The sequence below is a fragment of the Sebastes umbrosus genome, chromosome 5, assembly GCF_015220745.1.
Source record: "Sebastes umbrosus isolate fSebUmb1 chromosome 5, fSebUmb1.pri, whole genome shotgun sequence".
Lineage (NCBI taxonomy): Eukaryota > Metazoa > Chordata > Actinopteri > Perciformes > Sebastidae > Sebastes > Sebastes umbrosus.
The window spans coordinates 3,479,371-3,501,585 of NC_051273.1; the positions used below are offsets into that span (position 1 = coordinate 3,479,371).

The 22,215-nt window shown below is 40.4% G+C and overlaps 1 protein-coding gene across 1 annotated transcript; it reads right to left on the reverse strand.

Annotated features, from left to right (window-relative positions):
- Positions 1–292: 292 nt before the first annotated feature.
- On the reverse strand, positions 293–21,996 carry kif14 (kinesin family member 14). Its single transcript, XM_037770999.1, has 29 exons — positions 21,017–21,996; positions 19,840–20,094; positions 19,644–19,731; positions 19,328–19,426; positions 18,420–18,472; positions 18,281–18,311; positions 17,859–17,966; positions 17,598–17,714; positions 17,021–17,139; positions 16,602–16,774; positions 14,550–14,697; positions 13,534–13,597; positions 13,113–13,297; positions 12,905–13,007; positions 12,559–12,716; positions 12,289–12,436; positions 11,860–12,006; positions 11,211–11,343; positions 10,570–10,663; positions 10,282–10,423; positions 9,293–9,399; positions 7,859–7,959; positions 7,479–7,709; positions 6,946–7,133; positions 6,290–6,442; positions 5,127–5,249; positions 4,958–5,032; positions 2,546–2,693; positions 293–1,180 (listed from the first exon to the last, which is right to left on the reverse strand). Exons 1-29 carry the CDS (start codon positions 21,994–21,996, stop codon positions 813–815), a joined length of 4,839 nt encoding a protein of 1,612 aa, XP_037626927.1. The 3' UTR covers positions 293–812.
- Positions 21,997–22,215: the final 219 nt, after the last annotated feature.

The window sequence follows — 22,215 nt, forward strand, 5'->3', positions numbered from 1 at the left end:
CCTCTGAAAAAAAAATACAGTACTGCATAAGTCAGCATTCTCCTTACAGCCAATTACTGTTCCTGTATTTTCAATGCTTTATCTCGCCGTCAGACAGCCCTTTCCTTCTCCTTTCTGACGGGGAACTGAACTGAAACTTATCTATGCTCTCTCTAAATATAGCGTACACTTAAACAGATATCATTTTTAGGTGAGCCTTTCTTTTAGGAGGCTAAAATATGTTTTTCTGCCATCCCTGTCTACAGCACTGTACTGCTTTGCTCCGGTGCCGGTGCTCCTGTCTGTTTCTTGATGCTGTGGGCGTGCCAACCACCATCTATTGTAAGGAATGCACTTAGTATGGATAAGTACATCATACGACCCCACTTAAAAACAACCAAACTATCCCTTTAAGTTCCAATACTTTAAAGCTCTAGACTAAAGAAAGAGCCTACAGCACATCTTGACAGCAGTGCTTTTTACACCACATCAGAAGTGACACAATGATAGGAATTTTGAAAGGTCCACATATTGAATTCATTTGTTTGTCCACATTTATAATTGAAAAATAGCCTGTAGTAATATGCAGATATTGCCCACATTTAGCAAACAGAGTTGGTTGTATTTGAGTAAAACTTAGTTTTTGCAACTTGGATGGCAACACTAAATAAACCAGCAGTGTTTGTTGTGTGATGCCAGGTTGGCGATACCGGAGTGTAAAAAAGAAAATATCCACGACCCATTCGTCGTTAACAGCAGAAGTTTTCTCTATATCAGCATGTCATTTTTACAGTAAATTGTACATGATGTGAGCACATCATAAAGAATATAAATCACACCCAGTGTAGGCTGTCTTTGGATGACACACCTGGAGGGAGAACGTACACTATCTTACTCACAACTTGATTTCTAACAGCACTGTGAGTCTGTTTACTCAATATTTCATCTTCTGTGCTCTTATCGGAAGCGGTAGAGCTTCTGCTCTCTCCGGCCTCCTGCTGGGTCCAGGAGGAGGAGGACAGGGACTGCAGGGCAGAGTGAAGCTCATCTCGTGCGGCCATGACACTCTCGAGAAAGGGAAGCTGCAGGGACGGCGTCGATGCTTCTTCCTTGGACAGACCAGTGATGAGCTCATCAACAGCTTTGGCAGAGGAGGAGATCTGCTCTCTGCAGCTGATGAGGTTGGAGTCCCGGTCTTTTCCTGGAACAAGGATGACAGTCAGATAGGGGAACAATAGTCTGGTTCATTTTTGGCTAAGGGTGGTTTTGTAAAAGAGAGCGACACTCAGGTTACAAAAACTTTACCAGAGGAAGACTTTTTGGATCCATCGATTGGTTGCCTTAAAGTATTCTGGTCTTAACGAGGATATAGATTTTACATGCTTTCTGTAAACAAGTAAAATGTATATATTTGTTCTTCGCTCTGTATAGGCTCCCATGTTTGTTTTACAGCCTATGTTAAAAACTAGGAGTATCTTTCATTGATGTACATAAAATAATTGTTTCTGTGCTATTTCTTCATGATATTTTGTAATAATTTGTAGTATTATGGTGGTCATGTGATTGCCTCCCATTGGTTGTCGATACCATATATAGGTGAGCCCAAATCCGCTTTGTCTGTTTGTTGAATGCCCTGACGAAGACCTACAGTGGTCGAAACATGTTGGCTTTTTTAATGATTTAGCCACTACAATAAAGGCTTTTTAGAATATTTCCTTCCTCGTTGCCACTTGTTTTCGTATCTTGGAATGCCTGTATTGCTTTTCCTTTGTCTATCAAAATGTATTATTGCAATGATAATGAAAAAAACAAAAGCTATAGTTCAAAGACACACAAATCAGAATGCTATGCTATAATAGAAAACCAAATATGATTTGATTGGCTGAGACGCAGGCAAAGCTGTTATAAAACACCCAATGAACCCACACTTCACAGCATAACAGCTCATTACACACACCGATGACAGAAGTCAGACGGCGGCTGGCGGTATCACGGTTTTGCACTCTGCAGCACGTTACCGCAGTTTCACAAGCGTGTCGGAGAACTATGGTGGCCTCCAGGTAATGTAAAAATGTGAAAGGCTCTCTCTAGAGCCTGTGTTTGGGTGGGCTATTGTAGAAACATGGTAGAGCAACATGGTGGACTCTGAAGAGGACCCGCTACCTATGTAGATATGAAGGGCTCATTCTAAGCTAACGAAAACAGGATTCTTAGTTCCAGGTGATTATACACTAATGAAATCATAGTTATGAATATTATATTCCATTTCTGCTAATAGTTCCCCCGACCTGTTACACACTGTTCCTTTAAGTTGGTACAGTACTAATACAGTGATGTATTATTAGTTAAGTTTTATAATTATAATTCAGCTTTTCTTGAAATCGTCTGTTTGTTGTATTATACTGTAACTGGGCATTTAAAAAATAATCTTTATGTATTAAAATAGTGAAGGACAAAAACCAAGAACAACTGTCTCTGGCTCCTGACAAAGGGATTTATACTGTTGCTGTACGATGTACGTTATACTGGATAAGAGTTTTAGCTGTGTGTATGTCAGAAGCGTCACCTCGCAGGGCGGTAGACAGACAGGAATGCAGCTGTCTGATGGCCTGGTTCAGCTGGAACAGCTTGGTCGCTGTAGTCCTCAGTCTCTGCAGATGGGAAACAGAGGCCTCCTCCTCCTCCTCCCCCTCCTCTGGGTCAGCCTCTCTCTCCTGATTGAAAACATGAACACACCCAAACAATGAATATAAGACCGAGCAAATAAACAGGACTAAATGAAAAACAACCAACATCATGAAAATACCCTAAAACATACAATAGCATACCATTGGACAATATACAAAACCTTAAAAAATACACTTAATCAATAGTTTACAACATATCCTAATATTCTCCAGCTACATGCTCCCGACTCGATATATTAACCAGGGATCTTTTAGATGTCAGTTACAAATTCTGTATGTAGCCTAATGCCACTTCAAGAATCACATACACCCACACAAATGATGTCACTGAATGAGTGGGGCTTCCATGGTGATGTGCTCTTTTCCTAATAAACCTTAATAACCTTAATAACCTCTTTTCCATAAACCTAATGGCCTCCTTCCCAGTTCACTACAGTACAGCAGAACATGTTAAAAAAAAAAAATACTACAGTCTACAAACTACTTTGAACATCTTTAACTACTGCAAATAAAAATTCCTGTGTGTAATGATCAAATCTCAGGTTTAAGTAGTTTCTGTCCCTACATTTTGCTTAAATAAAATTACATATACACATTCATATAATTGCATTTTTCACTAAATGTAATGACAATTCCATAATTTCTTGAAAAGGCTATTTTTTCTCATTTATACCAACATTTGAATTACTAATCGCCCTTTTCTGAAGAGCTGCAAATTATAAAATAATTTACAGTTGCATTTACATCCGGGATGCAAAACCGAACCAGCCCTGTGATAGACTGGCGACCCTGTCCAGGATGTACCCCGCCTTCGCCCAATGTCCAGCCCCCCCGCTACCCTGAATAGGATAAGCGGTTACAGATAATGGATGAATGGATGCAAAACTGCTCCGTTCAATGACTCTATAAACCGAACCGTGGGTTTGTTGAACCGTTGCACCACCATTAAATACAGGCCTGCTAATTATTTGACGAGGTGTCAGAGACACAGAAGAGGCAAAAATCTGAACCTAGCCCTACTTGACCAGTAAGTAGCCTGCCTTATTTCATGTATAACATCAGTGTTATGGCTTCATATAATATAGAAATATCATTCATTACGATCATATATTTTGGAGTTCAAATGGATTGGAAATAATTATGTTTTTCTTCTCCCTAATGAGCAGAACAAACCGAACCGAAATTGTGACCCAAAAACCGCAATACAAACCGAACCATGGGCTTGTTGAACCGTCGCACCACTAATTTACATCCATGACCATGCACACGTGCAGTCTCGTGTCCCGACTAGCTGCCTCAGGCTATAACTCAGGTTTATTTGACTACAATAACATTGTGGGCGTCAAAATGCCCCTGCGCCGCCTATATGTGTCAATGATTGGTTTTAACAAAAAAAAAACTGCTAGTTTGTGTGGCTAAGATAACGGCAAACAAGCCTGTTAGCTGTGACTGATGCCACTTCATTCAACACATTCATTACCTGAACGATCATCAAGGGGCGACTGCAGAGAGATAAGCCTCCAGAGCTTTGAGCTTTACAGGAGCAATAAAGGCTGAGTGGCATCTTTAACGGGGCGGCTGTGTGTGGGGGTATTAATCTGTAACATTTAAGCCTGTGTCAGGATGGAAGATTGTTTTTAACATTTACATATCCAGGGAAGCTCTGCTGAGCGTGTATTCTGTCTTTCAGCCACAGTTTACCCAAACAAATACCAGTAGTTTTTGTAATGAAGCTGCAGATAGCTGATAGCTAATGCCATTAATAAAATTCTTTAATTAGGACAATTTTTAATGCTTAAATTCATTTGTATGTGGAATTATAATACAAAATAAAAAATCCCTTTATTTTGAAAAAAATAAATGCAAATTAGTAATTACATTTGACTGCTGGAAGAATTGCTTCTCTCACACCCAAGCTTCATCATGTCACCTTTCTCTGAAGTCTGACTACCTTCACAATAAACTTCTCAACCCCACATCAAAACGAATGCAGCAATGCAACAGACTAGTCCATATTTGAATTGATTTTGCACTTCATGTCTGTTCAGAATCACACATTGGCACCAGGAAATAAAAAGGAGAAAGTATGGAAGGGAAGTGCTGAGGAGTTGTTGATGACATGTCTAGAGGGCCAACACAATTAACACCCATGTAATTGCAAATATCACAATTAAGTTTCCTAAAACTTTAACAAAACTTTCAAAAGATGCACAGAAATTTGAAGCCTTTCTTTTTATTTTACAATGTTATCATAACTTCTAGTTTGCAGCTGTCTGTGACTGAAAACTCACCATAATATGGCAATGCATGTAGTTCTGCAGAGCACGGGCCAAGTCAAGCGCCTTGGATTTTAGGCTCTGCAGGATCTGTAAACACAGATGGATTACCGTATAAACAATGACACCTCATTTTAAGAATATTTACCTACACCTTTTTCAGAAATTTAGTATGATCTCTTACTGGGTTCCTGGGGTAGGCCAGCTGAGCCTCTCTCAGCATCTCTCTGGTGATGGTGAAGCTTTCCTCTAAGAGAGAGCCAACGCCCTTATTGGTCCCCCTCAGCAGACACATGACAAATGATGGCTGAAAAGATATAATCATATAATAACATAAATCATATGTTTGATAACACTTCCATAGTCAATCACCAAAAGCTAAAAGATACAACAAACACAACACAGGATATCTCTGAAGGTTGAAAACAGAGAATGAGAAGTAAAGCCAAAAAGATATTAAATGTTTGAGGCAAATACTGATATTGAGAGTTAGAAAAAATTTGAGAACGATATATTAGCCAATAGTATTTTCTTGTGTCATAACACAATCAAGCTTGATTCAGATCCCTTAGATTATTTTTTTCTTTTTTTTAAAAGAATGGTGACCAAGACACATAAAAAGTGAAGCCAAAACATCTGGATTGCCCCCTGGTGGCTGGCTGCAGTATAGGTCATAAAGCTCGCCTCCTCCATGTTAGCGGATTGGACATGGACCAAACTAAAAAATCAAAGAACGCGTCAAATAAATTTTTCCCAAAGATGGTTTCTGTCAGTTTAGGTAGTTCTTATCACACTGATGTAGGGATACTAAATTTGAAAATAATTTCGTAACCGATAACCGACCCTCGTTAACCAATTATTAATCGTTAACCGACAAGATTAGTGCGTCTCATGTAGCAGTTCCCAGAGATGCCCTGGCTGTCAAGCAAACTATCTCCAGCATTGGGAGTCTTTTAAAATGGGATTTTCTGCAGGTGAGTTTCTGGCAGTCTCTCTGTGTTATCTTTGTATACAAATGTGTGTAGATATGCTAATCACTGTGTGAATATAACTGAACAGAATAAAATCATGTCCTTCCCCGCCCCCTTTGCACTGAATGCCTTGCACCTTTAACAGACAATTCTACACATTTCCTTACCATGCGTTTACACAACATAATATGAGATACCACTGCATTTGCACATCAACAAATCAACCATGCCGTATCCTTATTCATCTTAATAACCCCCCCAGCTTCTTGCTCTGAGATCCACACAGCTAATATTCCATTCTCTAGTATTGGCGAGTGGGGGCTTGATTACAGTGGACCCTAGATAGTAGCTGCTGTGGTATTAATGGTGGTGTTACCTTGCCTGTGGCCTGGGCGCCTCGCTCCATAGCGTTCAGCGGCATGCCCGTCATCGCCGCCAGGTGGCCAAGTGCAAGCAACGCTGCATCCAGGCACTGACTGCTCTTCCTCCGTGCCTCCGTCACCATTGATGTGATCTCGGATTCACAACCCTAGATGAGAAACATTTTCAACATCAAGTCAGCACAAAACAAACAGAGGAACAGATTGAATTAAAATTGATTTAACAGTAAATCAATGCAAGCAAGCCAACAACATGGTCATGGTCACATAATCTGAAGGGTCAGTAAATAAATGAAAATGCTAGAGAATGTGAAAAATCAGGAGTGAGAGAGGAAAATTGTGTGTTTAGGGTTTAAGGAATTTAGATGTATTTTCCATATATTCATGTTCTGTTTGGGGCTCAAGGTTGAGCATTCCCTCTGCTTTGCCATTTCCATAGACAGAGCACAAACAGCTCAGAGCTAAGACACGTCAATTAATGCTCTGCATTTTGATCAGCCACAACCTGTCCAAACGACACTAAATTCAAAATCATTTTTCAGTTCAGATTTTGCACTCTTTTCAACTAATTTGTATACTGACAATACCACAAAAAGCACAATGTAATGTCGCTAAATGGCCTTTAATGCAGTGTGGTGTTTTTGGTGTTTACCTGAATGAGCAGCTGGAAGAATCCTCCCATCTTCTTGACTTGGCTCTTGAGTTCCTCAGCGACGGTGTAGAGCCGGCCGGAGGAGGGTTTAGCGCTCGCCAACCACTGCATGGTAACAAACACTGCACTCTCCGTGGCCGTGATGGCCTTGACCAGTTGAGTCTGGGCCACCAAGTTACACACAAACACTGCAGGAGAAAAAGCCATAATAACAGTTTGGTTCATCTACACAGTAAATCAGAAAAATACAGGTGATCCCGGGCCTTTTAGAACAGTCTGCATATTAGTTGGACAATTTCTGTTAAAATATTCAAGTTTATTAAACTGAATGAATGGAAGAATTGGCATGAAATCACAATGAACAATTTTTCTTTGTTTTCTTGTGCAATGTCAGAAAATTACATAGAAAAATAATATTGAATTACCAGAAAACATGCTGTATCGTGATATATATATCGTTATCGATATGAAATGACCTATATCGAGACAGAAGATTTCTTCTCATAAATGACAAATTTCAGGTTGAATCTCACCGTTCTCCTGGCTGTCATCATCCAGGCCGTCATATAGGTCAGATATGGTTTGGACTGCCACGTACATCAAGTGCAGATCAGAGGCCAACCTGTCTGCCATGCTCTCTTCTGTTCCACTACAACCACGCAGACGGGCCACTGACTGACCAATCAGCTCCTTGCAGATGCCCGGCACGGCAGAGTCTGAGCTGCTGGAGTGGGTGGAGGGCGGTTTGGGAGGACCCATCAACCCTGGGACAGACACAGTGAGGAGTTGGGGTGTGCCGACATGACGTCATTCTTACAACACTGTCATAGTAAAAATGCTTTTTTCGCAAAATCAAGTGTAGCACCCAGTTTTTATTTAACAGCAGTTAACGTCATTTTGTTCATTGCCTTACCAGCAGACTGTGAGGAGCTGCTGTGGAGGCTCTGAATCGGATGGACCCGGATCTCGTAGAGACGCCCTGAGATTCTCCTGCTTTTCAACATGCTCCTGCTCCTGATGCCAAACAAACCACAAACAAAACCCTGTGAGTATCCTGCCAACATTTAATATTTATATTTTTTAATTATTAGGCGTGTTGATGCTCTCATTCAGAATGACTCGCTGATCCAGTGTATTCGCTTACTTACAAAATCAAGTGCAAAAAAACATTATATTCATTGCAGCTCCACGTTTGTCTGCCAGTTTGTTGTGCCAATATGTTTTTAAATGCACTGCCTGTTAGGTTTTTCATTTGTATGGATTCCTTACTGGATCTCAGAGCCATATTTCTTTTGCTGACATTATTATGAGGGAATTGGAGATGGACTGTATAAACCCCTATCTGATTTAAAGTGCCTGAATGGGCACATTTAGACATGAGTTTGGTGTTATTTTGCCTGGATGCATGTTTAACTCATGTGGGGTTAATTGCGTTCAGGAGGAGAATACATTTTCATTATTATGAACAATCTAGAGGAGGGTAGGTGAGTAAATAGCTTGGACTGTGGCCATAAGTATGGGGCATGGGTTTAATGGAGTCAGAGAGAGGATAGATGAAGGAACCACACAGCCTGTGCCATGTGTCATTTGGCTGTGTCTGCTGGTAGTTCAGGCACCACCAGGAGCACCATGACAAGAATAACAACAATGTGAGGGGAAAATGTTGGGGGTTCTGCATGTACCGCAGTTGTGTGTGTGTTTGGGTTATGGTTTGTAGAGTGAGAAACACAGGGACCGGTCGGTGCCCTTTCCTTTTTCTGAACCCCCTGGCCTGGCCTTCATGGAAATTAAATTAATAAACAGAGGAAAAAATAATAAAGCAGGAAATATTCTGTGGGCAGCAACTTCACATCAGCATTTTCATGAGAGAAAGAAGGATGTGTTGGATGTCAAAAAATATGTGCCAGGTTGTAAATCACATTGGTGGAAACCAGGAGGACTTTGTGAAAATAACCAAAATCTTCCAAACAGTTTGACAAAAAAATATTTTCCGTGTTCCATTCACGTACCGTTCAACTTTCCATATACAGAACATCCATTTGCCTGGCACATTGTTCATATTAAAAAGAGGGCAAGAGGCTGTGAGTTCAGTTGAGCATGAGGGCTATGAGTTTAACACCCACACACTGTAAGGCTAAAGTAGTGTCAATCCTGTAAACAAACAGTAAGGTGGACACTTGAAGAGAGACAGTCCTGTACTTCCCCCAGGTGTTTTGAACACCTACTTACACATTTCAAGTAACTGGATAAGAATACCAATTAAGTTAAGCAAAATTTAATGAACAGGTAATGTGCTGGTACGAGGGGATTGATGGATAGGAGGAGAGAGGAAGAGCTGGATAATTACCTTCGGCGTGAGAAGGAGGAGGTGGAAGCAGAGGAGGCCGATATATCTTGCTCCCACTCATCATCAGGGTCATAAAACACATCGTCATCTTTAGAGGTGGAATCCCCCTGCGGAGAGTAAACTATTGCTGACATGCCCACTAGTCTCATTTACTCAGCTTAATGAGAAAAGCACAGCAAAGTGAGGCAGCATCCCTCCGTCGGGCATAAAACAACCCATTCTGGACTGTAAATAAGGTCAAACGCCTGGGCAATTGGCAATTGCACTTGAGAGCTGATGTCACACTGAGTATGCAGAATGAGGAACAGACAGGCTGGCTGGTTGAATATGCTTCACTCAACAGGCATCAAACATCAGCTTATTAGAGTACTGATCAAATTAAATACGCAAGTATGCACATTCCCTATGAATATTCAAGCATTTTGCTGCTACTTCTTCATCATTATGAGATCCTTAAGGGTATAAATATGTTATTGATTGTATTACATCCATGATCATTCTGACTCTATACACAATATCCAATAATACGGTGCAATAAAATTCCATTAAAACTGTCTATCCAACCATATATTCTCTGCATCCCTTATTCTATAAAGATCAGAGGTAGCTTGAGACGATATAAGAAAATTAGCTGAAAGACTGGGAAACACCCTGAACATACACAAAGTCATTCACACCTAATGGCAATGTGGAGTTTCCATTTCATCTAATCTGCCAGTCTTAATTCAGGTGGAGGAAACCCAGGACCTTCCTGTGAGTTGAGGGTCCTCCCCACTGAACATCTGTGGCACCCAATGTATTTATATTAATAATTGGTTTAAACCATCATAACAAAAGTCCAGGTTGTTTCCACATCAGGAATCAGCTCTGTTTTACTCTAAGTTTCATTTTAATTAGAGGGAATACTCAGATACGTCAGACTTTCTTCTTTACTTTCATTAACTCTAAAAAGTGATGACTTGAAAAGGCAGAACTGATTTAAGGCAGACCTGATCGAGTTCCCTCATGGCAGCGATGTTGTTTTGGAACTTGTCCAGGCTCCAGAAAGTGGATATCCCCAGCTTTTTGTTTTGAACCCGCACCTGTAGCAGACCACCCGGCACCAGGTTCTCATCTTCAGAGCTTTCGTGTCTACAACAGAAGGAGAGTCACATGATTTTGGCTTATGTTAATGAGGATTATACCTCAATAGCTTTATTGATTCTTGATGGGTTTGTAACCCGTCTAATAATTCATGTCATATGCTATAACTGTGGCCCAATCTTGTATTTCCATACCTGCTGAAGATTGTGTTTTTCTTAAGTTTAGCACTGATCTTATTAGCTTCCTCGATCATCAGGGACAACTTCATGGCATCCCACTGAGGAGAGGCTGAAATACAGAAATGAAACACATTAACTTCACCACAACCAACAGCCCTGAGTCAAAGAGCATCTGGATTAGATGGTCTTCATTTCAGCCTGATTTGGTAGCACTAGTAAACAATTTAATCATAAACACATTGGTTGTATAGATAGATATGAATAGTGATGACACAGCAAATGGGTATTCTGGATTTATAACACAAGACAAAACAAGACCATCATTGCGAAACGGAATGTGGCACAATAATCTTTTTATATATGTCTATGTTATTATCTTGTTTTCATAATCGTTGGAAGCCGCAATTGTAATTTGATTAATTGCACAGCCCTACCACGATAAATTATTAAATTAGATATGTTCCATGGCCTTCTTCTCTGCTCCCATTAAACTGATGTTAAGTCCAGTGTTTATATTTTGTCCTGGCAATACTTACTCTAATGTTTCTGGCTTAAAAGGACAAATCCACCCATCTGGAACTTCACTTATATGGTGTGAATTGTCATTGTGGTTCCTAGCTCCAGCATGTGCTCAGAAGTGACTTGAAAGCACTCACCATTTTGGAGGGAGTTGTTTTCCCTTAAGGCTCTTTTCTTCTGCATCTCCTCCAGCTCTCTGCTGATCTTTCTCTTCTCTGCCTCCAGCGCGTCGACAATCTTCGCCTGACACACACGGTGCTCCTCCATCGCCTGGAGTGAATCATGGTAATGTACACAATATTAAAACCCACCAGGCCAAGACATTACGCCTTAAAGCCAAGCCCCACCACGACTCAAAACACATCCCAAATGGCCCATCAGTTAAACATAAAAACCTGGTGTCAGCGTTTTAGATCATCAGAAATCATGAGCAAATGAAGGAGATGATGTCATTTACAGTTACGGGAATAAACCAGATTTCCAGTAGACGGACTGCTGAAAGGGAAAAATTGCAGAAAGCTGACTGAAATAAGATCTGTTTGAAATATCACACTCTTGTCTTCGATACTGCAGCTCTACCAATCACGACTCTGTATCTCTCAATGTAGATCAAGTTGCCTGAGTGTACACAGGTGAAAAAAGGGATTAGCTAATAGATGTGAGGGCAATAAATGAGATCTGTAACATTGTCTATATTAAAAAAAACTTTCCAGGAATCTAAAATAGGGAGCTTCGTTAAAGTGAGAAGGAAATTTAAGATTCCCAGGCGTTGTTCTGGGTCCTGACCTGGGCCTCCATGTGCAGGCGGACGCGTTTCTTGTGGGTATCCACCTCCTGCTCCAGCTCCCTCTTGTCCATTTTCAGCTTTGCCATCTGGCTTGCCACCCTCTGCTGGTCAAACTCCTGCTCACGCTTCCGCTGAGTCTCCTCAGTCTGCATAAATTACATTTTGGCATTACTTGCAAAAATCAGGATTTACAAAAGATTATACATGACAAGAACTATTTGATGGTTCTGTAATAATGCAATATAGCACACAAGGTTCAAGACAATATATTAATGTTGTCAGTTTGTCATCTTTATGCAAATTTACTTCTAATAACTGTAATAGCAGTACAGCTAAAAAATATATAGATTGTCAACACACCACCAATACAGTACAAATGTTAGGTAGAGTGTTTCATTAAAAAAACAAGAATTGAAAGTTGTGTGTACCAGCTCTCTCTCCAGGGCTCGGATCCTGTCCTCATACTGCGCCTTCTGGTCAGACAGCTCTTTCTGGGCCACCTCTTTGGCCATCTGGATTCCCTGCATCATCTCCTCTTTTGCCTTCAAATGGGCTTCTTCAATTTCTGCCTCCAGCCTGGGACACACAAAGATGGCTTAAAAATGAGTTCACAAATAGATGTCACCCTGAAAAAATATTTTTAAAAAGATCAGGATAGTTGGTATAACTGGGATTTTTATCTGGTCTTTTGCACTCACTGAGCTCTTTGAGCCACGAGTAGCTCATTTTTGGCAAATTCAAAGTCTTTGTGGCCATCGCCTGCGCCTGTCCAGCATGACACCCTCTTCCCAGACTGCACCTCTGCTGGATGGTTGAAACGGAAGTAGTGGTCTCCGCCCAGAATCACCCTGTCGCCCTGGAAACCACAAACAGAGATGAGAAGAGTTCAATTTAATAAAATGAATAAACAGGTTGGTCATATTTAATTTAACCGGTGAGTTTAGATAAGAGCAAAGTACAAATAAGAACAAAGAAAGTTGCTCCATACCATAGTGTAATGCTAAACTTCAGATGGGCTATGAGATCAGTTTCTGGTCTACTTACATGGTGTAGGACAGTGGATTCAGATATGAGGTTTCCATTAACAAACGTCTTGGCGTCGTCCATGGGAGTGATGCTGACAGTATCCTGGACGTTGGTTATTACACTAAAACAAGCCAAAGAAATACATATAAAATGTTCACGTTGAATGCCTTCAGTTTTTTCCACTGTAATTTTCAAACCCCTTCAGTGTTTTCATTTTTTATTTTACCAGTGTTGGTCAGCGATGAGGGCTCCTGTCAGCTGGATGTCATGCCTGGACTCAGACTTGAGCTTGCCCACGGTGGTTCGACCCTCTTTGATCATGTAGAGAAGCATCTCAGACAGCTGAGGATCCTCGTTCAGGTTCACCAGGTTAGGAAGACGATTGTCCACTTTGAATGTCACACCTGCTTTCTGAAAAAACAACAACCAAAAAAAACATTGTTAGTGTGGGGACACAAGAATATTTATTGAGGCTTGTTTCATGTTTTGTTACTTTGACCTTTCAAGGTCAGCATGGTCGGTGAAATGAAAAGATTATTTTCCTGTTGGACACAGGAGACGAGAGCCTTGACACAGTAAAATCAAAAGTACTGTATGTACTGTAGGACAGTAAAAAATGTCAATAATGTTACGCTCAAAAAATGTACCTGCAACTCTTTTGTCTCTTCACGTTTGCGGATTTCAGCTTGCTCCAGTTTCTCTCTCCATGCCCTGCCAGAACATAAAATAAAATATAACAAAAAAATGTAATCCCCTCAGATCAAATTCTGCCACATCTCAGATGTATCCCCTATTCCATTTTAAGGACCCCTTAAAAGATGGAGAATATACCGAGGACCCCCATGTATGTCCCTTGGGATAATTTGACAAGCCTAATTTTTAATTTTCTATAGTCTTAGGTTATGTGAAAAAACAACACAAGATAATTATATTAGAAATGTACTGTGTTAAGACATATTTGCAGATTCTAAGAGTTATGGATTTGTTATATTAGAATGTAATCTAAACTATGTTATTACTATTTATTTATAAAAAAGAATATATATATATATATTATTCTTTGAACTATTTTAAAAATAATAAATACATTATTATTATTAATAGTAATAATAATAATAAATAAAATGTCATAATTAAAATGAATTAATCTGAAAATGTTTCACTTTGAGAATCACTGCCATGATCACTTATAAACCTTCTCACTGACCAAAGTTTATAAAAGAAGGAAAACATCAACCTCGCCAAATGTTATGTGTATTTGTTTTCCTTCTTTCTTTTCTTTTTAAAAGGAAAATATTTCAATATGAGGGTTTTCTCACCTATACAGACTATTAATAAGAATTTAATCTTTGTATGTTTCTATCTTTCCATTTTCACATTTTAAAATGGTTGATGTGTGTATATGAAACAGTGTGTGCAAGATAAGCAAAAACAAAACAATATGAACGTATGAAAACAGAGCAAATACATTCAAACATATGTACACATCTGCATATACAATATATAACAAAAAATATGACTTTGTTGCTTTGGTTCTCTAAACTGGGAAAATCTGCTACAGCTTTCACTTTGAACCCCTCAAAAAGGAGACTCCTAATATCTGGGTCTGTTTCGTCAAATAAATGAAAATGAAACGGTTATAATTATTGCAAAAAATACTGACCGGTTGGCCTCAACCATTTCTCTCTCTTGCTGACAGAGTTTGTTCCTAAGGCCAGCGACCTCCTGCTGGAACATTCTGACCCTCTCTGGCTCGATGCCCTGGGAGCTCATCTGGGCCGATCGCAGCTTCTCCACCTCCGCCTTCAACTCTGGAAACACACAAAGTTTGTCTCTGTAAAGCTAAAATATGTCAAAGAGTTTAGAGCAAATATACACTTAAATGAATATCAGTAAATGTGAATCTCAAGGGAGATGCATAAAAGTCCAGAAAGTGTTTTAGGATTTGACTTTAATAGAGGCTACAGAAACATTCTGATTTCGTCAGTGAACAACCCAACAATGTCACTTATTGCAGACGATTCACTGAGCAACATTGACCTGATTTGTAATGTTTGAGTCATTTGAACTTTGAGTATCACACACTGACGGGCGATGTGAAAGAAATAAATCCACAGCAAGAGCTCCCCTTAGTGCTAAAAATGTCAAAGAGCAGCACAATCATCTTATGAAAAATAATACTTGCATGACAGTTAGCCGCCATGTGCGGCTGACAGTGCATAAATATGGCCCGGAGGCAAGGTTAGGGCCAGGCTTTAATTGAACCGGGTAGTGCATAAGCTGGTGATGGATTGATGGGCAGACAGGAGGGTGTGAGTGAGAGAAGGAGAGTGTAGGAGATCAAGAGCAAGACACAAATAGAAAGATAGACATGCAGACAGAGACAGCGAGACAGAAACAAAGAGAGGCAGATGAAGAAGGAGATAATGGACAGACAGAGATGATGCTCTGTTGCTTTAAAACATCATTTCGTACTGGGAGTTTCTTTCAGTGCACAAATACTGTTCACATCTGTGATGCCAGGATGGAAAAAACAACACGGCCTCATGGATAAGGACATGCAGGTGCCGTTTGTGTGAAAAACATATTGTACTGCTGTATATGCATGAGCACGGTGAAAAAAAATCTCTTTGATATCAACATTTTTTTTTTGGTGGCCAAGGACTCACCTGGGCCACATCTACCTCACAGCCGGCAACATCCACAATATGTGCATGCATGGTAAGTGTACGCGCCAAAATCTCTGAAAACCCTCATTCAGGCATGAACAGACAAGTATAGAATATAGAGTACAGAGTAAAACAATAACAAACTAGTATTTTGGTTTGGATAAATAAACAGGCTGTATAAATAAATAGGTTTAAAAAGTTTATAACAAAATACATATAGGCCAGGGGCTGTATTACAGAAGCTTCTTAACTTGCCAATCCTATTTTAACTGTTTGGGAATGATGGTAATTAGGGTTAGGATCTGATTTAGATTATTTCTATGAACAGTTCCTAAGTCAATGTTCCTATCCTAACTTAAGATAGGAAAAGTGTTTTACACAAGCATCCTAACTTCCCAAAAATCTTAGATAAACTCTCCTAACTAGGATAACCGTTAAGCTGTCCTAACTTTCACTTTTCCACCACATTTCTTCTGCTCTTTGCACGTAAGAGTGGACTTCAGTTTGCCATATCATGATTTGAGCATCTTCCTCTTCGTATCACTTGTCAGTGAATATATTTTCTTTATGATAGCATCAACGCCCCGTTGAATGCCGGATATGGCTCAGACTGTCTGCTATCTTTTAGCCCAATGTCTTTAACATCCTTGGATTTCTCTACACAACACCTCTAACTCAACTGTCTTGAAGTTAAGTGCCCGCCATTGCTTTTGCTCCATTTTTCAAAATATGTTTCAGTATGTTTCAATGAGAACGGTTACAAGGTTGTTTAGCTCAGCAAAAAGAGAAAAGTAGCGTAGGTTGCTGGGTAACATACGAAAAAGTTGAGTTGTGAAGTGATGTTGGATTGACCATTTAGGATTTTCTAACTGGAGATTAGATAGGATGAAGTAAGAAAAAATAATATACATAAAGTTAGTTAGGATTTGCTTCTGTAATACCAAATTGAGAAACATCTTAACTTAAGATTTAAGATTGGAAGTTTCTGTAATACGACCCCAGAGCTCAATTAGGTCCAACAGAGCTTTTTGAACGTGGTGTCTGACCTCTGATGAGCTTGGCACTGGTGTCCTCATTGACTTTTGCCACGTTAATGATGGTGCGGGCCTGCTGGGCGTAGCGCAGAGTGCTCAGACTTTCCTCCACATTGCTGCCGGCTGGGCTCAGTGTGGCAATCATGGCAGTCTTGGAGTTACCGCCGAGGCTCTCTTTCAACAGCCTGCGGAAGAGGAAAATGGGATTTTGGTCAGGATCACCCTTCTAATTTGGAAATGAGATCGGCTTTACTATGGTAGTTGGAGAAAATGTAAAAAAAATATTGATATATATCAGACAAAGCTTTGGTATACTGCATGAACTAAGGAGCAGTTTTGTTTATGTTTCTTATTTTAAAAAATAAAATAATAATAAAGATAGCTTGCAAAAAAACATTGTGTAAATGTGTACAAGCATTCTGATGTCTCACCACGTCAGGACAGACTCTCTGTACGGGATGAAGACCTTCTTTCTGGTTAGTGCTTGTTCTGACAGGGCAGAGATGACCTTTCCAAGGGTAAGCAGGGATTTGTTGATGCTGGCACCCTCCTAAAATAACACAGTCAAATTGGCAGTTTTGAAGTACATGTTGTTTTAAGAAAATGCAAAAAGCATCCTCTGCAAGGTGGACCAAATAAACAAGCAGATGGGTCTGAACACAACAAAATCTTTTCAAAATCTCAATGGAGGATTAGGGCTGCACAGTAAATCGAATATTAATCATGATCACAATTTTGACTTCCCACAATTAAATTAACATAATCCACTGCGATATTGACATTTAAAACGTGCTCCGCTAATAGAAAACTCAGCTGCAGATACAAATCAAGCGCTTCCTAAACTGACAGACAGCCGGCAATTGAGATGTTTTGGCTTCACTTTTGGGGAGCCATTATGCTGCTGCACATGCACTCTACAGTGGCAGCCTGTGAAAAATGTTCTTAATGTTGCGGCTGCAGTCCAAAGTAGAAGAGTACTAACATGTGTATGTGTGTGTGTGTGTGTACCCTGAGTCGGTCTCCACTTGTCTGGGCCGATTTACAGCGCTCGCTGCCTGCCAGGTCCACCAGGTTGATCCTGCTGGTGATGCTGTGGTCGTGTTCCTCGCCCTCCACAAACTCTGTCTGTACACAAGCACACACAAACTCATTCGATTCGTAACACTGAGCTCAAAACACATGACGGCCCAAGTTAATTAGCAGAAATATAAATATTGAAGAATTAATTTTACATTTTGTCTGACACACAGTAAAGTTGAGAGGCCCTACCTGAGTCTGGGTCATAACCAGGGTGAAGACGGAGTGAGATCTGGAGCTCTTGTCATTCATTCCTGTAGCTGCTGTGGCTCTCTGCTTGTTGCCCAGCGCCAGCCAACCCTAAAGAAGAACACCGTGAATATTATGATTGAATCTCTTAGTGTGAATTCCTCTTGTGGTTATCAGCAGCATTATTGTTTTCTGTACTACAGCAGGCTTTGGATATATCTTTGATGTTCAGACAGCACTTCTCTCCATAGTGTGCCTGCACTGCACATTAAAGACATTAATATTCAGTCAAACATTGATGTCTGTATTTCACCGTGGCCTCTTAGTCTGCCAGACACTGAACCTTGACTTGCTCACTCATTCAAAGCTGTTCTTAAGAGCATCGGCTAAAGGCAGAGGATCAAAAAGAAGCAGTTACAACCTACCTGGATGTCATTGTAGGAGCTCACGATATTCCTGTGAAGAAATAAAAGTGAGTAACTCTGCAAATCACACCAGTCAAGAATGTTCTTTTGGCCTTCATTGAAGATTAATATAGCAAAATGAATTTAAAAGGTTTCTTACGCAGAGAGGTCAGCAACATACGGACCATGGACTGGATGTTCCCTCACTCTCAGCTGGAAACACAAATCAACAGGGTTTATTTATCTCGACTGTAGGGCTGCACAATTAATCGAATATTAAATCGCGATCACAATTTTCGCTGCCCACAATTTAATGAACATGATTGACTGTGATATTTACATTTAAAATGTTTGTTCTGCTCATAGAAAACTGCAGCATATCAGATGAAGCACTTCCTAAACTAACAGCAAACAACCAGCCGGTGATCGAGATGTTTTTCGGTATAGATATTATCTATACAACCAATGTGTTTATGATTAAATTAAGAGCATAAAATTGATTATCTAGTTCTTATTGTTGCCAATTTTGCTCTTGAAGTGCACCAGATTGAAGCATTTAGATTTAAAATGTAGCTAACAAAAGGTTAGGGTGAAGATTCCCGTATTTTTTTCATATTGCAATATACTGTATATAGCAGAAAAAGAATATTGCAATGTCAGTTTTTTCCAACATCATGCAGCCCTAATTTGTACATTAACAGGGATGTAGCACAGCATGGAAGTGAAAACAGTGCTCTGTTTATTTTAATGTGAAAGTGCAATAAAATATGTTGTCGCTAAAATCAATGAATAATCGTGATAAATAATCGTGATCTCAATATTGATCAAAATAATCGTGATTATCATTTTGGCCAGAATCGTGCAGCCCTACTTGACTGTAGATATTTTCAGGTTATTCAGTCCTACTAATGACCATACAAAATTGTATGCATTAAGCAGGTGTGCAATTGTGTGATTATCAGATGTTCCACGCTATCTTGATAGAGAATTACAGGGCACTCCAAGATGTTTCCATTCAAGTAGCTGGTTTATCTGAAATGTAGCCGCCAGTAGTTGCAAACTACTTACAGGCATACTCCTCTGGTTTGGCTCATCTCTGGACACCAGCAGGTCGTGGATCTTCTCATTGTATACTTCGAAATAGCTCATCTCTACATGACACTTGACCTGAAACATAACAACCAAATCATCAGTTATGTACCCAGAAGAAAAAAAAAGATTGTTCATGACATGTAAACATTCAAGTCTATGCATCTTTGTCTTAGTGTTTTCTGCAAACTGCAAAACCTTAAAACGTTTTCTAACAAAGAATTAACTAAAAAGATGTAAAAGAACATCAGAGGAGCATTTAACAAGGAGTAAATCTTTTGAAAAGAGATTTTACCTCTTCATTTTCCATGGATGCCAATCTAGAAAAAAGCTCCTGGCAGAATCGTGGGATTACCCCCTCCTCCTCTCCAAAGCCCATCATCCTAAACAACAATGATTTCAAACAAATTAAATAAACAATTGTCAGATTACAATTTAAAATACACATCAGGAGAACACATTAAGTGCAAAAACAAAATGAAGGTACTCACGTGTACGACTTCCCAGAACCTGTTTGGCCGTAAGCAAACAGGCAGGTATTGAATCCTTCGAAGGCCCTCAGCAGCAGAGGTTTGGCCAGTATCTCGTACACCGTCTGCTGGCTGGCGAAGCTGGGGTCACACTCATCCACGGAGCAGAAGGAGAAGTCATAGGTGAAGGAGTAGCTCTGTTTGGAGACCGGATGCTGGACAGCAGTCTCCTGACCGTTCATGAAGATGACCTGCAATGCCTTCTCTGCTTTCTCCCTATTAACAGGAATATTTACCAACATTATTTCAGAAATATGTTTTTTTAATACCAGAAAGATTTTTTTTTTCCCAGATAGTAAATCTGAGCACTTCCACAACCTACATTTTTTTATTTTTTTTTTATATAGTTTAGTGGTCATATTCCAGTTTATAAGGCCTGCAACAAATGATTTTTGGTCTATATAATATCAGAAAAATGTGAAAATGGCCATTAGAACACTTTTCTGAGGCTTAGCAGTAACTTTTAGAGATCCCAGACTCTTAAATGCTGACAGACATCATCTACTTCCTGCACCATTTACCCAACAATTAAGACAAATATCAGGAAATCCTTTGTCCCCCGAGCCATCAAACTGTACAACACCTCTCTAAGTAGGGTGGGGACAAAGGAGGACGGTCTGCAAGACAGATAATAATGCACACAGTGCATTTCCATAGACTAAGCTACTGGAGTTACCCTGCACTATATTCATTTTTAACAATCTCTTCTGCACTATACTCACTTTTTTTTTACAGTCGTGTATCAAAGCTCTTACCCTGCACTATATTCACTTTTAACAGTTTTCTTCTTCTCCTTTGCACTACTAACTTTTTTACTGCCTTTTTACTAACATGTTTTGCACTATGAAACTGTGATGCTGGAAACTTGAATTTCCCTAGGGATCAATAAAGTTACTATCTATCTATCTATCTATCTATCTATCTATCTATATATCTATGTTCCAGCTTATAAGGCTTGCAACAAATGATTTTTGGTCTATATAATGTCAGAAAAATGTGAAAATGGCCATTAGAACACTTTTCTGAGGCTTAGCAGTAACTTTTAGAGACCCCAGACTCAGACCCAGACTCATGACAGACATCATCTACTTCCTGCACCATTTACCCAACAATTAAGACAACAAACTGCATGACAAACCTGGCATTGAAAGGTCGTACACGGACTGCAACAGCCACTGCACTGTTCTCCATCTTAAATGAATCCTGGTGGTGCTTCAGAGCCTCGCTGGGACGAGACAGGAGCTGCTCGGTGGTAGGAGCTGGTGCTGGTGCTGGAGCTGGAGCAGGAATGGAGGTCCTGGCCTGGGTCACCACCACCATGTCTCCCTTTTGGCTGCTCGAGGTGGAGGTCTTCCTCACCTGCAGCACTGCACTGTTTGGCTTGTGCACACCTGTGGGCGTCTTGCTGCCCCACCGAGGAGCTGGGACAGGCTTTGCGTCTCCAGCTTGTTGTGCTCTGAATCTGGGCCTCTCTAGACTTGCAGATTTGACTGCCACTAGTTTAGGAGCGTCTTTTCCTGCCAGTTTCTCGAACACGTCTCTCCTGGCTGCTATCTTCTCAAACTGGGTCTTCTTTGTGGGGGTTTTAAAGGTGGTGGCCTGGTCCTCTAGCTGCCTACCTGTGGAGGAGGAGGGTGTTTTGCTGCTCACCACAGGGGTTCCTCTTCCTTTGCTCTTACAGGCAGCTTCTCTTAAGCTAGCAGACCTGAACACACCAGCTGATCTACCGTTTGGTTCACTGAGGACTTTCGGTGTTTTGGGCTGCAGCCCAGTGCCACTTTTATCATCCATGGAGGGAGTCCTGGTCCTGGTCCTGCGCTGCAGGGTCAGCCTCTTCTCTGGAGCTGCTGTGCTGTTCTGGCTGCTTTCAGCTACAGTTGTCTCAGAGCCCGTCTTACTCCTCCTGGACCTCCTCTGCAGAGTGAGTCTGCCTCGGTGAGGAGTCTGAGAGACCACATAAGTCCTGTTGACCTGTCGGCTCTTATCAGAGGACCTGATGCTGTCTTCATCACACACAGACTCTCCAGACGTTATGTCTCTGCCCGGTGTCCTGGATGTGGTCATCAGATGGTCGTAGTAGGTTGTGTGCTTCCTCGCTTGGACGCTAAATAACGACATGACTGCTGCTAAAAACACAAAAAACACACTCTAACTTCACTCTAGCTAACTATAACAATACACTACATGAATAATGTGTAAGACGGACGCAAGTACAGCTCAGTATCGTTGGTTAAAAGTGAATATAAATCCATTTGAATGAGTAATAGTCGAGTTGTGTTGAAGTAACAGAGCTCTCTCTTGTTTGTTATTATCTCCTCGCTTCCGCCTTCGCCCGCT

Bases quoted from the DNA above. Each gene is read 5' to 3' on its own strand.
- kif14 (XM_037770999.1), bottom strand. From the start codon at position 21,996: ATGTCGTTATTTAGCGTCCAAGCGAGGAAGCACACAACCTACTACGAC. The intron at 14,698-16,601 runs GTCAGACACCAC...GTGTGTTTCCAG, and splicing joins CAGTGCCAAGCTCATCAGAG to AGTTGAAGGCGGAGGTGGAG. The intron at 7,134-7,478 runs GTGAGATTCAAC...TTTCTCCTGCAG, and splicing joins TGATGACAGCCAGGAGAACG to TGTTTGTGTGTAACTTGGTG.